Consider the following 16,946-nt stretch of genomic DNA (forward strand, 5'->3'; position numbering starts at 1 on the left):
TTAAAATTTTTCGTATGTCTGACCTGTCCAAGATCATTTAAACAACTTCCGGGTGCCATAAAGCGATTTCGGAGTTCAGTCTTATCAGTCATGGAAACATTTCTGCGCGATTATGCTGCCGTGTTTTCGGAATTTTCTTGTTACCCTTGTTATCATGGTCTCATGACGGGAAGGCCACTTCTTGTCCGAAGAGCAGATACAATTATCACTCCCAAAGTTACATGCGCAAGCTTGTCCGGCAACGTCACTCTTTTGCTTCATGAATACCATTCAGCCCATCCTAATCATTCAGGCTTTCACTCAATAGAAGCCATTTTTGGCAACCTGAATACGCCCCCCAAAATTGATCACAGGATGAAAAGTGTTCGTGTGCCCGATATTCCTACCACCGTATATCTGTTTCTCGCAGCAACAAAACGTGCATTATTCCTAAACCCGCCATGATTGAACCACATGACGTTGTTTTTCCCCAGGTAGGGGGGAACTTTGGTTTTTTCCATTGTAATGTACAATCAGCAAGAAATAAGCACGATGACATATCGCAATTTCTTGATGAATTCTCTTTTAAATTTCAGATTGTAATGTTGACTGAGACTTGGTTTACAACTGAATATGATGTCTTGACCCTACCTGGGTACACTACCTATTATTTAAATAGGCAAACCAAACGCGGTGGAGGAGTACTACAACTAGTGGAAGCCGGCTTGCCCGCTAGCTTACTATCAGATTTTTTAATCTCAAATGAAAATTATGAGGCACTTTCTGTCGTTTGTGGCTGCAATATGTTTACAGTTATATACCGCCCACCTTCTGGAAATCTAGATGCCTTTTACCAGTTCCTGGAAAACATGTTCTCTTTTGTCCATAGCAACCAATTAAAACTAGTTATAGGTGGGGACCTAAATATTAATCTCCTTAAACATAGTACGGCATCACAGGATTTCACATTACTCCTTGAGTCACACGACTTCAAGAACGTCATTACAGAGTCAACGCGCATCACAGTAGAATCAGAATCACTAGTAGATATGTTCATCACCCACCGTTACATAGACGATATAAAGGCTGGTGTCATTGCGACTAGTATAAGCGACCACTTGCCAGTATATATGTTTTGGAATGCTGATACTCAGAATAAAAGAAAAGCTATTCTAGAAACGTTCACAGTTGAGGACATATCTCCTAATGCGCTTGACAATTTTCGGACTCAAATTTCCTTAACAAACTGGGACGCCGTGTTCGAATCTCGCCAAGCAAATGAGGCATATGATATTTTCCTCAATATTTTCAAGCGCGTTTACAGGGATTGCTTCAAAATTAAAAATGTTAAAAAACCTAAAAGAGTATGGAAGCCTTGGATTACGGCCGAATGCCTTGCTATGATCCGTAAGAAGACATCCATGTATGCGCAATTCATAAAAAATAGGAACCCAGCAGTCCTCGCTAATTTTAAAAAGTACAGAAATTTTGTGACGCGCTTTCTTCGAAATGCAAAACAGGTTTATTTTAACAGCTTACTTGGCAGGGAAAATAATCGCACCGATGAGCTATGGCGCGCTCTAAATACCATCATGAACCGCAATAAATCGAGAAATGACGATATTCAAGTAACACAAAGCGGAAAAACTCTCGAGGGCCTTCAACTCGCAGACGCATTTAACTCCTATTTTGTTAACTTAGTAAAAAGTGGTCATGATGAACGTGTGACGAGCTACTTGCGTAATCGTAACGAACATACCGCTTTTTTTTATCCAACACCTGAGAATGAAATACGTTCGGTCTTTACATCACTAAGCAATAGCAACACAAGAGATATTGATGGTCTTAGAATTACACCGATCAAATTTGTCTTAGACTACATTTTGCCTGTGCTCAATCACATATACAACTTATGTTTGTCATCAGGTGTATTTCCCGATAGCATGAAACGTGCTAAAGTGACTGTTATTTATAAATCAGGCGATAAAAACGCATTTTCAAACTATCGCCCCATATCTGTCCTTCCCGTTCTCTCAAAACCGTTTGAGAAGTTAGTATTGCTGAGGCTGCACTCATTCTGCAATAAGCATTCATTAATTTCCCCTTTTCAGTTTGGCTTCCGGAAAGGTATGTCCACAGAGTTAACCTTACTAACACAAAAAGAAATAATCCTTAAGTCATTTTTGGATAAGAAGTTAATAATGGGCATTTTCATAGATTTCACAAAAGCATTCGACAGCTTAAATCACCAAACGCTGATAGCAAAATTAGAATTTTATGGGTTTCGAGGCATTGCCTTGGAATTTCTCAAGTCATATCTTGCAAACAGAAAACAATGCGTTGCTATAAATAACAATTTTTCTTCTCTAATAAACTTGAATGCAGGCGTTCCTCAGGGCAGCATATTGGGGCCACAGCTTTTTAACTTGTATATAAATTATATAGGGAATATAGCCGAGAAATCACAACTTATTGTTTATGCCGATGACACAAGTATTTTTGTTCAGTCAGATAATCCCAGTAATTTGTGCAATAACGTAAATTTGACACTACAAAACTTATACGAATGGAGCAATAGAAATTCCCTGCAGATCAACAGTGCAAAAACCAAAGCTGTGTTATTTACACCCTATCAAAACCCAATTATCTACAACTTTAACATTCATATCGGCAATAATCCTATTGAAGTGGCTTCAGAAGCAAAGACACTTGGTGTGACATTTCATCAGCACTTATCATGCAACTCACACGTGCAGCATATATTAACCCATCTTGCCAAAATATCGGGAGTACTCTGGAGGCTTCGTTATATTTTACCACTGAAATTTAAGCTATTAATATATAACGCGTTGTTCTATGCTCAACTAAATTACTGCGGACTTGTATGGGGCACAACATCAAAAGAAAACATAAATAAGATTTTTTCTCTGCAGAAGAAAGCCCTTCGTCACGTAGTCAACATTCCAAGTGAAAGCCCATTACATAGTACCTATTATGAATACAAAATTATACCCTTTCCAGTATTATATGACTTTAACCTGTCGATGAGATATAAACATAGCTTAAAAGCTAATAACAATGCATTTTTGTCTTTATGTAGTTTAAAAAGCCTTCCTGACAGGGGGTATGTATTTCGGAATAAAGGAACATGGCACGTGCCATTCACTAGGCTAACACACGGGCTAGATAGCGTCGAAAATCGCCTTCCGAGACTATTGAACAAATTATTAATGATGGAAATCGACCTGCAAACAGCCACTAAATGTAATATAAAACTTCATTTCATCAACCAGTTTCATGGCGTTTAACAGTGTCAACCATCTTCATAACCAAAAACAGAGCTTTTGTAACACGTCATTTCATCCCAGAGTACTGCAGTTGTGCGTATTTGTCTTTACTATTTCTTTTCCCTTATATTCAGGCGAGTTTGTTTATTAACATTGTCATTTTTCAGGTCTGCTATCACGCGAGTGTTTGTTGCATTTTTGTTGTATTTTTTTTATATTGTAACAAGACTGCATTTGTAACATTATTCATTTCCTGCGCGAAAATCGCATGTGCTGTGAATTGTTCTCTTTTAAACATTCAACATTTCATGCATAACTGCTGCACAAACTGTCATGTAAAGGGGGTGGGGACCCAGTCAAGCTTGCCTTAGAGCAGCTTTTTGTCCCCACTCCCTGCATTTTTTGTTTGTACTAAAAATGCAAAAAATAAAGATTGATTATGTGGGCATGTGCAATATTGTATGAGGGTAACAACAACAACACATGTTATCCTTCATTTTTGTGTGCAACGTACTCGAAACAACAAAGAAACGGCGTGTCGTCATTAGTTTTTCCTTCAGCAGAAGAAAATACCGAACCCACTATAGAAACTGCAATATCATGTAGAAAGCTTCCTTGTCAAATAAGCAATATGTTCGCAATAGTTGATAAAAGTTAATGCCATCCAGCAAGATTTGGAAGAATTGGATCGAGAGACATTTGCAAGTACACTTCGGCACCGCGGCACTGGCAGTCGAAGAAGTTGAATTTGATCAATGGCACGCGCAGCCCGGGCAGCTGGAGCGCTGACGCGGCACTCGAAGCCGGGGCGGCGGAGGTGGCGGTGGTGGCGGCCACCCACCACCTCCGCCGCTGCCGTTCGGTGCGGCGCCGAGGCGAGCCTTGGCTGCCCGCCATTGCCTGTGTGGGCAGCGTTGAGACAACGTCGTGAGTGCAGGTCCACTACAAGAACCTCCTGTGGACCATCGAGGAGCTCGGCGGTCGATTCGGGGAATGCGCGTGCCCGACCACGCCCAATCGTTCTACATCGGGTCCCGGAGGCAAGGTCGGTGGTGGACAGCCAGAGCGACTGCGGCACCCTGCCCTTCGCTCGTTCGCCATGAAGGCCTTGCTCTCAGCGCCTTCAATCGTGGATGGATTGGCGAACCGAGAAAAGGTGGCTATATGGCTTCGCAGGTGCAAAGGCCGTGGTGGACAGCCAGAGCGCGGCGGCGCCCTCCCCCAGCGCAGGTCAACGTTCACTCGTCCTCCGTGGACGCCTTGCTCTCAGCGCCTCTGATTGCAGATCGAGCGGCGAACCGAGAATGGTTACAGGAGGCGAGGCAGACTTGGCTTCATCGCGTCCCGGAGGACAAAGGCTGTGGTGGACAGCCAGAGCGGCGGCGGCGCGCTCCCTCTAGCGCCGGCCAAAGCCAGCTCGTTTAAGACGGAGGTCCTGGCGTCACTACCCCTCGTCGCAGTGTGGACTGGCGTACGAGAATGGATACGGGAGGTGAGACAAAGGTGAATATATCGCGTCCCGGAGGACAGAGACCATGTCGACAGCTAGGGCACCGGCGCCCTCCCTCTAGCGCAGGCCAATGCCAGCTCGTTTACGACGGAGGTCCTGTCGTCACTGCCCTTGGTCGCTGGGTGGACTGGCGTACGAGAATGGATACGGGAGGTGAGACAAAGGTGAATATATCGCGTCCCGGAGGAAAAAAGCAGTGGTGGACAGCCAGAGCGCCGGCACCTCCCTCTAGCGCAGGCCAATGCCAGCCGTTTACGACGGAGGTCCTGGCGTCACTACCCCTGGTCGCAGAGTGGACTGGCGTACGAGAATGGATACGGGGGGTGAGGCAAAGGTGAATACATAGCGTCCCGGAGGACAAAGGCCGTGCTGGACAGCCAGAGCGCCATCCTTCCCTCTAGTGCAGGCCAATGGTAGCTCGTTTGCGACGGAGGTCCTGGCGTCACTATCCCTGGTCGCAGAGTGGACTGGCGTACGAGAATGAATACGGGAGGAGAGGCAGAGGTGAATGCATCGCGTCACGGAGGACAAAGGAGTGGCGGACAGCTAGAGCGTCGGCGCCCTCCCTCTAGCGCAGGCCAATGCCAGCTCGACTACCAGGGATGTCCTGGCGCCACTACCCCTCGTCGCAGAGTGGACTGGCCTACGAGAATGGATACGGGAGGAGAGGCAGAGGTGAATACATCGCGTCCCGGAGGACAAAGGCCGTGCTGGACAGCCAGAGCGCCATCCTTCCCTCTAGTGCAGGCCAATGGTAGCTCGTTTGCGACGGAGGTCCTGGCGTCACTATCCCTGGTCGCAGAGTGGACTGGCGTACGAGAATGAATACGGGAGGAGAGGCAGAGGTGAATGCATCGCGTCACGGATGACAAAGGAGTGGCGGACAGCTAGAGCGTCGGCGCCCTCCCTCTAGCGCAGGCCAATGCCAGCTCGACTACCAGGGATGTCCTGGCGCCACTACCCCTCGTCGCAGAGTGGACTGGCCTACGAGAATGGATACGGGAGGTGAGGCAAAGGTGAATACATCGCGTCCCGGAGGACAAAGGCCGTGGTGGAAAGCCAGAGCGCCGGCATCCTCCCTCTAGCGCAGGCCAATGCCAGCTCGTTTACAACGGAGGTCCTGGCGCCACTACCCCTGGTCGCAGAGTAGACTGCCGTACGAGAATGGATACGGGAGGTGAGGCAAAGGTGAATAAATCGCGTCCCGGAGGAGAAAGGCCGTGGTGGACAGCCAGAGCACCGGCACCCTCCCTCTAGCGCAGGGAATGCCAGCTCGTTTACTTCGGAGGTCCTGGCGTCACTACCGCTGGTTGCAGAGTGCACTGGCGTACGAGAACGGACACGGGAGGTGAAGCGAATGTGGATACGGGGCATCCCGGGGGACAAAGGCCATGGTGGACAGCCAGAGCTGCGGCGGCGCCCTCTCCCCAGCGCAGGCCAATGCTCGCTCGTTCGCCATGGATTCCATTCTATCAGAGCCCCTGATTGCGGATAGACTGGTGGAGCGAGAATGGATACCGTGGTTTGTGAAAGCACGCGTCACTATCGTCAGCTTCGCCTCCCATTATGCGTCCTCTGCGTTGAACAGGCAAGACTTGTCAAACATGGAGCGTACGACATGCGTGCACAGCACCTGAGCACCTATTGAGGTGTTGGCAGCGTTTTATCATGCTGCCGCTGTGGCCACCGCTGCTGTGAAGTGTGTTGCGAGGCTCAAACACCGTGCACCAACACCATGGAAGTTTAAACGTCGCAGAGGAGGTCTCCGGCGAGGGTGCCAAGACGAGGGCAGGACGTCGCATCTCCGATGGTACTGGGCAGGGCTTATGGAGCCCTGTTCCAGTAGAATCGCACTGTTTGAGTGCGTGTGCGTTTCCTGCGTCTTCTGCGCTTTGCATAGTGCAAAAACCTTTTGTGTGAACTTTTTGTCTCTCCTCGGACATTGCCCGCTATAGATGCCGAGATGGGATTATGCGGAACATCGATCAGGCATCACCAAATGCACTGTTGTGATTAGCGTGACCCTGCTCAAGATGGCCGGTAGTTGGTGCCAGCAAAGACAATGCCGTGAAAGCGGAACCTATAAGTGAAACGTGCGGCGAGGCACCCTTTACCCTTGATCGGTTCGCTTTTTTCTACTTTTGATTTCGTTCGCGTATTCGGCGACAGCTGCACCGGTTCCAGGCTACATCGCACGAGCTTTTCGTCGCGCTTTTTATCCTGATTTTCAGGAATTTCCCTTCGCATTAAGAATAATGCGCTTATGGACATGCACTTACGCTTGAGACAGCGGGCGTAACAACAAGTTCTTCCCTTTTTTTTTCTCCATCATTCATCATGCAACAGGGCGTAGCAACAAGGGCAACAACAAGTGGTGGACTTAATTTCCTCAATTTTTCTGTGTTCTCTTTGATGTATTATCGCGTTTTGTCAATAAAGAAAAGAGAAATGTGCTAGGGGTTTAACGCAACTTAACAGTAGATGTGCGAAAGCAGTGGATACTTAAGCTCCGCCTTAAAAGCTTTAGTGAGGAAATGCCCATATATGATGAAGTGGTCGTTCTCTATACTTAACATTCATAGATCGAGGCAGGTCCTCATACCACTACCAGCGCATTGGCGCAGCGGTTAAGCGATAGCCACTGCACAGGCAGGTGGCTGTTTCTATCACGGCCACCGGTAGGCATTGTGCGACCCTGGTTGCTCTTCCCGAGCAAAATCGCGCCACTTGCCATTAACTGCCACCTCCCAGGGCAGGCTGTGACGACGCCACAAGGTCACATGACCTAGGTGGCACGACGCCCTTCTCCGATTGGCTACAGCTGACTCGACGCTCCTCCGAGCTTAGTTCAAAGCACTAGACAAGATTCTTGCTCGGGGCTGGTACGTCTGGAGTAGTGATTTCGCACTAAATCTTCCCCATCTCTTGCAAGTGACTTTACCACTTCTTGAAAGCTCTCCTACCAACAAGGACAACATGCTGCACTCGCTCTCGCGTGTAGGAAGAGGATAAGCTTTATTTCCGTTGACAAAAGTAGCAGATGGGGGGGGGGGGGGCGTCTGCAAGGGATATGGTGGGGGTTTTTTTGCGCATGAATCCTGAATTATTGAGGAGTGCAATAAAGCCGTCAGTTTTTCAATGTGCACGTGCACTATTTTTCGAAAGTTATTTTTGCAAGAAACGTTTTCGTGTAAATACGCATGCTGGAGTTTAACCTTTAATTAATTCCATGAGTACTGAACATCTTAAAAAAGAACTAATAGCTTTATGGCACAAAATGGAGCTTTGTAAACATGCTGACATGAAAAAATTGTGCAGTTTCTTCTTAACTCCCTGGGGTTGACTATACGAGGGTGTTAATTGTAATTACTCAGAAACTGTACTATTTAGCTTCAAATAAAATGCAGTTCTGAAATCAGCATGAAAAGCTACTTGTTTGAACCAAATTTTGTTACATCTGAGGTATAAATAGCGGAAATAGTTTTATTTGCCGAGACTCCTCTTATGTTTCATCCTATTATAGTTCCTACAGCCATAGGAAACCAATGGGATGTACCGAACATTCGATAGAGGGGGGGGGGGGGAGAAAAAACTTTAATTGTCAGTAAGATGATGGTGATCTCGGGTTTCTTCAGCCGCTCCAGAGGGCTGGCGTGGTGGCAGCTGTGCAAACTAAACATTTGTCTACATTTTCTGGGAATGTTTGAGTTCTCCCAATTAATGTTCTCGTCACTGCCGTAGCGGTGCTTAAGGGGCTTGTCTGCAGAATTCTCAGTGCTTCATGAAAGATCATTTCTTTAGTGCAATTATTCACCGCCGACTTTGAGCCGCACACTGTGGTTTTGACAATTGTGCCCGCTATCGAAAGCGCTAGCACGAATTCTCCCGCTGTTTCTGCCCTGTCCATTGCGACTGATAGGTTTCTTATCCGCGTTCACCACGGCTTCGATCATCCCACGGCCGGCCCCGTAGTCGGCAGCGTCCACACAGACCACGCCCTGTGACTTTTGGAAGCGTTTCTCCAAAGCCTCGGCCCTCTTCTCTCTCCGCTCTTTGCGGTGTTCCTGATGCATGTTCATCGGTGGTAGGGGGAATCTTGAGGCGGATCCCCACCTCCCGCGGCAGGTCGATCTTAACGCCTTGCTGTCCTTCGTAGCCGATCATTAGCTTCGCCAGAACGCGTCTACCGGTGGGCTTGCTCGCGAGTCTTTCGTTTTGCGACACCAGGCAGGCTTCTGTATTTCCTCCAACGTATTGTGAAGCTTTAGGTCTCTTAGTTTTTCATTAGCAGTGCGGATTGGTAGCCCCAGCGTTTCCTTGACACTATTTCGGATGATACCCTCAATCTTCCTCTCGCAGAGCTTGAAGCTGAGGTAGATGGCGACGTAGGCGATCCAATTTATTACGAAGGCATCGACTAGCTTTACTAAGTTGTCTTCTATCATTCCCGATCATCTATTGGCGATCCTCCTGATGACCCTCATGGTTTACTCAGCGTATAGCCTTCGAGTTTCCTTATCATTTCCCCTTTGCATCTATTTGCCTAAATAAGCAATCCCAACACTCCGATATGGTCCGTCGTGCGAACTGGATGTCCTCTGGCCGTGAGGGAGATTTGCAGTTTCTCGTTCTTCGTTCCCTCCGGGGAGGTTGGTACATCAGTAGTTCTGACTTTTGTGGCGATTACTTCTGCCCCCGTCTCTTATGTAGTCTTCGACCGGCTGGATGACCGCCGCTTCCTTGAGCGACCCACAGCGTAATGTCATCCGCATAGAGGCTGTGGTTTATGCCTTCCATTGATTTTTTTTCTAAAAGATTGCTTTCGCAGTAACAAGAGCAGTAGAAAACCCACGCCCTACGCAGGCCAGCAAGCGAGAGATATTGCTCACAACAAGCCACGACATCTTCATCAGCCTGACTAAGGCCACTGCAGGGCAAATACCTCTCCCATGTCTCTCCAATTAACCCTGTCCTTTGCCAACTGCGCCAACCGTAAACCCGCAAAATTCTTAATCTCATCCGCCCACCAAACTTTCCGCCGCCCCCTGCTATGTTTATCGCCTCTTCGAATCCACTCCGTAATCCTTAAGGACCAGCAGTTATTTTCAGTTATTTTGCCTTCGCATTACAAGCCCTCCCAAGCCCAATTCTTCCTCTTGATTTCGACTAGGATGCCATTAACCCGCGTTTTTTTCCCTCACCCACTCGGCCCGCTTCCGGTCTCCTAACGTTACACCTATCATTTTTCTTTTCCATGGCTCGCTGCGTTCTCCTTAACTTAAGCTTAACCCTTTTCGTTAGCCTCCACGTTTCTGCCCCGTAGGCAGGGGCGTAGCCAGGGGGGGTTCGGTGTTAGAAGACGCCCGAAATTTTCTGAGCGCTGCATCTCCTCCCCCTCCTTTCGGCTTTTTTGCCCATGCTATTTACACACCGCATCGATGTATTAAAATGTAAAAACGAAAATAAAAAGACTCGGTTTACTCTCGAAAAGATTGGAGTTACGTTGTCCCGACTCGATAATAGGAAGCGGAAGCTATCACAGAAAAGTCACTTTTCTTTACCATTGCGCGACGTATGGCACTCCTCTTAATTGTAAGCACAGTTCATGAACTTAAACATACATTTCCACGTCAGCGTACTTTTTCATTCTTTGAACTGTCCTCAAATGATTAGAAACTATCGCGATTATAAAACGTGTTTTTTTTTAAACGCCTCTGCGGCCGGGCGCAGTATCACATGCATAGGGTAGAAGAAGAATGCCATTCATTCGCAGTTACTGACTTTGTTGTAGTAACTTTAGTGTTGTTGCATAACATGCGAAGAAGCCGCGCTTTTTCGTACGAGTATTTTTTTTTTTTAGAAAATAAATGTTCTTCACGGATCAAGTCAAGCGAGTCCTGAGTGCACTCGTATTTTTATGTAGATATCACAGCGAACGAAACAAATAATCCTTCGGCTTTATTAAAGCACAAAAATATCTATGATATTATTTGGACGCAGACTCTCTTTCTATTTTTTTTTACAGGTGGCGTATAACATCCAATGAAAAATATTTCTGGCTACGCCATTGACTGTAGGTGAGTACTGGTAAGATACAGCTGTCGTATACTTTTCTCTTGAGGGATATTGGTAAACTCCCATTTATGATCTGAGAGAACCTATCATATGCGCTCCACCCCATTGTAATTCGTCTAGTTATTTCCCCATGTACACAAGCCGCATACTGTACTATAATCCACTGCAGCGATCATTAGGCGGTGCTGTTTCCAAGTTATTCGAGGGGACTTTATATCCTCCATGCGTTTATCGGAAATGTTGGATTCTGCCTTTAAATTGGGCGCGGCCGAAAGCAGGAGTGATTATGTTCCTGGACGAACGCCGAGCAGGCTTGTTGCTATCGCTGCCGCCTAGTTGTTCAATCCCTTGTCAGCCCAGTAAAGAGGTCGTTACGCACTGAGCCAGCTTACTCCGCTCGTCTGTTGTGCCCGACGTTGCCACCCCCCACGCGACCATACGGCGGTAATGGTGAAATTCGAGTTGAGGAAAACGCAAAAGACTGCATATTTCGCTTATTTTCTCCGGTCTTGTTCGGTACTTACGAAAAATTATTGCAGGGTGATACCGATTCAATGGTGCCTCAAAAACTGCCTTACTCGCGGACAACTTTCTGTGGAACGGAGGTCAAACCTGGTTGAGCGAAGCACAATGACAATGAGAATTGTTTATTCAAAATGTTCTACCCATCCTTCGTGCTCAACAAAACAACCCCGGTCTTCGGTTTCCGGGGAGAGGGAAACAACTCTTGTTTACTGCAGGCCGGACACTACACGGAGCAGTGACAATGCAGGGGGACCGAACTCGTCTCCTTCCCTCCTGTCCTAACCTTGGCCGCAGAGCCACAGGTACACCCGACGGACGATTGGCCCACGCACCAGGTGTCACATGACGCCCCACTTCCGCTCCGTGAGGTCCGAAGCCTGGCCCCCGTATATGTAAATGGGCGATAGCGCCACTCCTACGACCTTCACCTTTGCAGGTGGCGATAAGCGCAAAAGACATCGGTGACACATGCGAGCAGAGGAGTCTTTTCAGTGCCAGCGCGTACGTTTCCAACGCTTGCCGCCTTCTTTTGAAGAGCTGTGGCGGATACCAAACGGCCATACATCAATGAGTCAATCTCGAATGCCATCAAAACATGGCTAGAGAAATATTTCAGGCGTGTATTTAAGAGGGAAAAGCAAATAATAATAAAAAGGATGTTTCGTGTATGTATAACAAGCGAAAACGGCTATGCCACTGACAGTTCAAGTGGCACAGCTTATTAACGACCACTCTGAATCCGTGTTTACCGGAATGCGTTCACGTCGCGGTGCGAAATGGCGTCGACTGTGCCAGAAGATACGCAGGAGGGGATTCCACACTGACGTCTCCTACACGATCACGCTGATTGTTATTCCGACTGGGCTAGTATGCTGTACGCGCGTAATTGATACACGCTCCTAAGAATTGGCCAAACACAGAATGGGACGTACATAGGCACGATGTCTGTGTCACGCAGTGTCTGTGCATGACCGTTTCTGTATGGTGTCAGTTTCAACCAGCGTGGATCAGTGAAGCGTGATCAATGCAAATAATATTTTAACTGCCTTGGCAAGGACTTATTGCTTAGTGGTGTTTTTCCTATCACACGCAGCAAAACATTTCAAAGAGGTGTGTAACTATCAAGCTTATCTATGTGGCCAGAAGGTGCGTAATACACCCTACCATGTCCATGCATCATCGTAACATCTCACAGGATTCATCTGAAGTAAAAGGAAGTTCTTGGTCTCAGTCGGCGCATCAAAGATGTGTATATCGGACAGTTCATTCATTCACTTTTAATCGACATCATTAACGAGGTCATCAGCACAGACAAAAAGCTGAAGAAGACACTGCCTGACCAGGTATGTGCCCCTTTAACAGTTCGTGTGTGTGTGCATACATGTATAAATGTAAACTTGCCATTTCCGGTAGCAAATTCGGTGTAAATAGGTTCAAAGGTTCAACACAGAGCAGAAAAAATGTCCTATGGTAAGAAAATTAAATTAATAATTATTTTCCTAGTAATAGTGCGCCGACAAGTAATAATACTATTGGTAAGATCACACTTCACATTAAAAGGCAGATAAAGACATGATAACGTAGTCATATAGTAAAAAAAAAGTAGAGAAGCCCAGGTGAACACAATGTAACAAAGCTGGCAATACAACCGCAGAAAAATGACATGATCGGTGAAATTTCATGCACAAACTTCTAAGAAAAGATTTTTTCTTCCCTTTTTCATGCACCACGCGTATTTATAGCAGTGATGCTAACGTGAAGCGCAATGGCTGCAGCGCAATGAAAGTTTTCCGTCGAAGAATGAAACGCCGCACTGATGCTGCCTTCAACAAAACACGGCACAGTGACAGTAGATTTGAACTTAAGGTAATGTGAAATTCAGCACCTTTAAGCCGATTTGCATGCAGGAACCTCAAACCGCCCAGGAATTGCAATGCGCTATGATTACTTCTGGAACCATGGCTCACTTTCCCGGTCATTGCCGGGCATTCCGGACATAACCAACTAGCGCTATCTGTCGGCCGCCAATGGCGAATACTGCGTTACTCAGTGGAAATATTTTCATCTGTCATTGAAATAAAACTAAAGAATGCGGTGAGATGGTGTGGCACGATGTTGATATTTATTGCCCACTCTTCCTACGCGTTGCAAAGTCTAACATAAAAAAACTTCCTGTGCTCGCACGGACAAAGAGACGTCACATTACTAAAATTTTAATAATGTGTTATTCCCACGACAGTTATTACATAATAACAACATAATAGTTATTCCCATGACAGAAATTTTTCGCAGTTATTTTCCCGACCACGTGCAACATAGTCGTATGAGACGTGTTTAAAGTCATATAATTCCTCAGTTGATACATAGGCCGATCAACCATTACCGCAACGGCCCTTATTAAGAGCAAACCACAAGAAGATGACGACGACAAAGATAAATAAAGGGTTGCAACTAATCGTCCTCGTACACATTATGTGGGCATGTGCAATTGTATGAGGGTAACAACAACAACAGCACATGTTATCCTTCATTGTTGTGTGCAACGTACTCGAAACAACAAAGAAACGGCGTGTCGTCATTAGTTTTTCCTTCAGCAGAAGAAAATTCCGAACCCACTATAGAAACTGCAATATCATGTAGAAAGCTTCCTTGTCAAATAAGCAATATGTTCGCAATAGTAGACAAAAGTTAATGCCATCCAGCAAGATTTGGAAGAATTGGATCGAGAGACATTTGCAAGTACACTTCGGCACCGCGGCACTGGCAGTCGAAGAAGTTGAATTTGATCAATGGCACGCGCAGCCCGGGCAGCTGGAGCGCTGACGCGGCACTCGAAGCCGGGGCGGCGGAGGTGGCGGTGGTGGCGGCCACCCACCACCTCCGCCGCTGCCGTTCGGTGCGGCGCCGAGGCGGGCCTTGGCTGCCCGCCATTGCCTGCGTGGGCAGCGTTGAGACAACGGCGTGAGTGCAGGTCCACTACAAGAACCTCCTGTGGACCATCGAGGAGCTCGGCGGTCGATTCGGGGAATGCGCGTGCCCGACCACGCCCAATCGTTCTACATCGGGTCCCGGAGGCAAGGTCGGTGGTGGACAGCCAGAGCGACTGCGGCACCCTGCCCTTCGCTCGTTCGCCATGGAGGCCTTGCTCTCAGCGCCTTCGATCGTGGATGGATTGGCGAACCGAGAAAAGGTGGCTATATAGCTTCGCAGGTGCAAAGGCCGTGACGGACAGCCAGAGCGGCGGCGCCCTCCCTCTAGCGCAGGCCAATGCCAGCTCGTTTACGACGGAAGTCCTGGCGTCACTACCCCTTGTCGCAGAGTGGACTGGCGTACGAGAATGGATACGGCAGGTGAAGCAAAGGTGAATGCATCGCGTCCCGGAGGAAAACGACCGTGGTGGACAGCCAGAGCGCCGGCGCCCTCCCTCTAGCGCAGGCCAATACAGCTCGTTTACACGGAGGTCCTGGCGTCACTACCCCTTGTCGCAGAGTGGACTGGCGTACGAGAATGGATACGGGAGGCGAGGCAAAGGTGAATGCATCGCGTCCCGGAGGAAAACGACCGTGGTGGACAGCCAGAGTGCGCGCGCCCTCCCTCTAGCGCAGGCCAATGCCAGCTCGTTTACGACGGAGGTCCTGGCGTCACTACCCCTGGTCTCAGAGTGGACTGGCGTACGAGAATGGATACGGGAGGTGAGGCAAAGGTGAATGCATCGCGTCCCGGAGGAAAACGACCATGGTGGACAGCCAGAGCGCCGGCGCCCTCCCTCTTGCGCAGGCCAATGCCAGCTCGTTTACGACGGAGGTCCTGGCGTCACTACCCCTGGTCGCAGAGTGGACTGGCGTACGAGAATGGATACAGGAGGTGAGGCAAAGGTGAATGCATCGCGTCCCGGAGGAAAACGACCGTGGTGGACAGCCAGAGCGCCGGCGCCCTCCCTCTAGCGCAGGCCAATGCCAGCTCGTTTACGACGGAGGTCCTGGCGTCACTACCCCTTGTCGGAGAGTGGACTGGCGTACGAGAATGGATACGGGAGGTGAGGCAAAGGTGAATGCATCGCGTCCCGGAGGAAAACGACCATGGTGGACAGCCGGAGCGCCGGCGCCCTCCCTCTTGCGCAGGCCAATGCCAGCTCGTTTACGACGGAGGTCCTGGCGTCACTACCCCTGGTCGCAGAGTGGACTGGCGTACGAGAATGGATACGGGAGGTGAGGCAAAGGTGAATGCATCGCGTCCCGGAGGAAAACGACCATGGTGGACAGCCAGAGCGCCGGCGCCCTCCCTCTAGCGCAGGCCAATGCCAGCTCGTTTACGACGGAGGTCCTGGCGTCACTACCCCTTGTCGCAGAGTGGACTGGCGTACGAGAATGGATACGGGAGGCGAGGCAAAGGTGAATGCATCGCGTCCCGGAGGAAAACGACCGTGGTGGACAGCCAGAGCGCCAGCGCCCTCCCTCTAGCGCAGGCCAATGCCAGCTCGTTTACGACGGAGGTCCTGGCGTCACTACCCCTGGTCGCAGAGTGGACTGGCGTACGAGAATGGATACGGAGGTGAGGCAAAGGTGAATGCATCGCGTCCCGGAGGAAAACGACCATGGTGGACAGCCAGAGCGCCGGCGCCCTCCCTCTTGCGCAGGCCAATGCCAGCTCGTTTACGACGGAGGTCCTGGCGTCACTACCCCTGGTCGCAGAGTGGACTGGCGTACGAGAATGGATACGGGAGGTGAGGCAAAGGTGAATGCATCGCGTCCCGGAGGAAAACGACCGTGGTGGACAGCCAGAGCGCCGGCACCCTCCCTCTAACGCAGGCCAATGCCAGCCGTTTACGACGGAGGTCCTGGCGTCACTACCACTGGTCGCAGAGTGGACTGGCGTACGAGAATGGATACGGGAGGTGAGTCAAAGGTGAATGCATCGCGTCCCGGAGGAAAACGACCGTGGTGGACAGCCAGAGCGCCGGCACCCTCCCTCTAACGCAGGCCAATGCCAGCCGTTTACGACGGAGGTCCTGGCGCCACTACCCCTGGTGGCAGAGTGGACTGGCGTATGAGAATGGATACGGGAGGTGAGGCAAAGGTGAATGCATCGCGTCCCGGAGGAAAACGACCGTGGTGGACAGCCAGAGCGCCGGCACCCTCCCTCTAACGCAGGCCAATGCCAGCCGTTAACGACGGAGGTCCTGGCGTCACTACTCCAGGTCACAGAGTGGACTGGCGTACGAGAACGGATACGGGAGGTGAAGCAAATGTGCATACGTCGCGTCCCTGGAGACAAAGGCCGTGGTGGACAGCCAGAGCGGTGACGGCGCCCTCTCCCCAGCGCAGGCCAATGCTCGCTCGTTCGCCATGGATTCCATTCTATCAGAGCCCCTGATTGCGGACAGACTGGTGGAGCGAGAATGGATACCGTGGTTTGTGAAAGCACGCGTCACTACCGTCAGCTTCGCCTCCCATTATGCGTCCTCTGCGTTGAACAGGCAAGACTTGTCAAACATGGAGCGTACGACATGCGTGCACAGCACCTGAGCACCTATTGAGGTGTTGGCAGCGTTTTATCATGCTGCCGCTGTG

General features: G+C 49.2%; 2 protein-coding genes across 13 annotated transcripts in view; both read left to right on the plus strand.

Moving 5' to 3' along the window:
- The window catches only part of LOC144114757 (uncharacterized), a 257,525-nt gene extending 242,067 nt beyond the window's left edge, over positions 1–15,458 (plus strand). For 3 of the 12 annotated variants that reach the window (XM_077648698.1, XM_077648696.1, XM_077648697.1), the window contains exons 5-10: positions 5,014–5,099; positions 5,862–5,964; positions 14,640–14,726; positions 14,982–15,079; positions 15,154–15,240; positions 15,326–15,447. In XM_077648698.1, coding sequence (XP_077504824.1) covers positions 5,014–5,099; positions 5,862–5,964; positions 14,640–14,726; positions 14,982–15,079; positions 15,154–15,240; positions 15,326–15,416 — 552 coding nt within the window. In that variant the 3' untranslated portion in view covers positions 15,417–15,447. Of the gene's footprint in view, positions 1–4,039; positions 4,759–4,837; positions 4,941–5,008; positions 5,100–5,861; positions 7,230–14,639; positions 14,727–14,981; positions 15,080–15,153; positions 15,252–15,325 lie in introns of those variants that run through there. The other 9 variants (XM_077648706.1, XM_077648707.1, XM_077648699.1 and 6 more) reach the window with 9 other exon arrangements.
- Positions 15,459–15,935: 477 nt separating this feature from the next.
- LOC144116036 (uncharacterized) lies at positions 15,936–16,521 on the plus strand. Its single transcript, XM_077650704.1, has 3 exons — positions 15,936–16,099; positions 16,185–16,270; positions 16,356–16,521. The coding sequence occupies exons 1-3, from the start codon at positions 15,971–15,973 to the stop codon at positions 16,519–16,521; spliced, it is 381 nt and encodes a 126-aa protein (XP_077506830.1). The 5' UTR covers positions 15,936–15,970.
- Positions 16,522–16,946: the final 425 nt, after the last annotated feature.

The sequence above is a fragment of the Amblyomma americanum genome, chromosome 1, assembly GCF_052857255.1.
Source record: "Amblyomma americanum isolate KBUSLIRL-KWMA chromosome 1, ASM5285725v1, whole genome shotgun sequence".
NCBI lineage: Eukaryota > Metazoa > Arthropoda > Arachnida > Ixodida > Ixodidae > Amblyomma > Amblyomma americanum.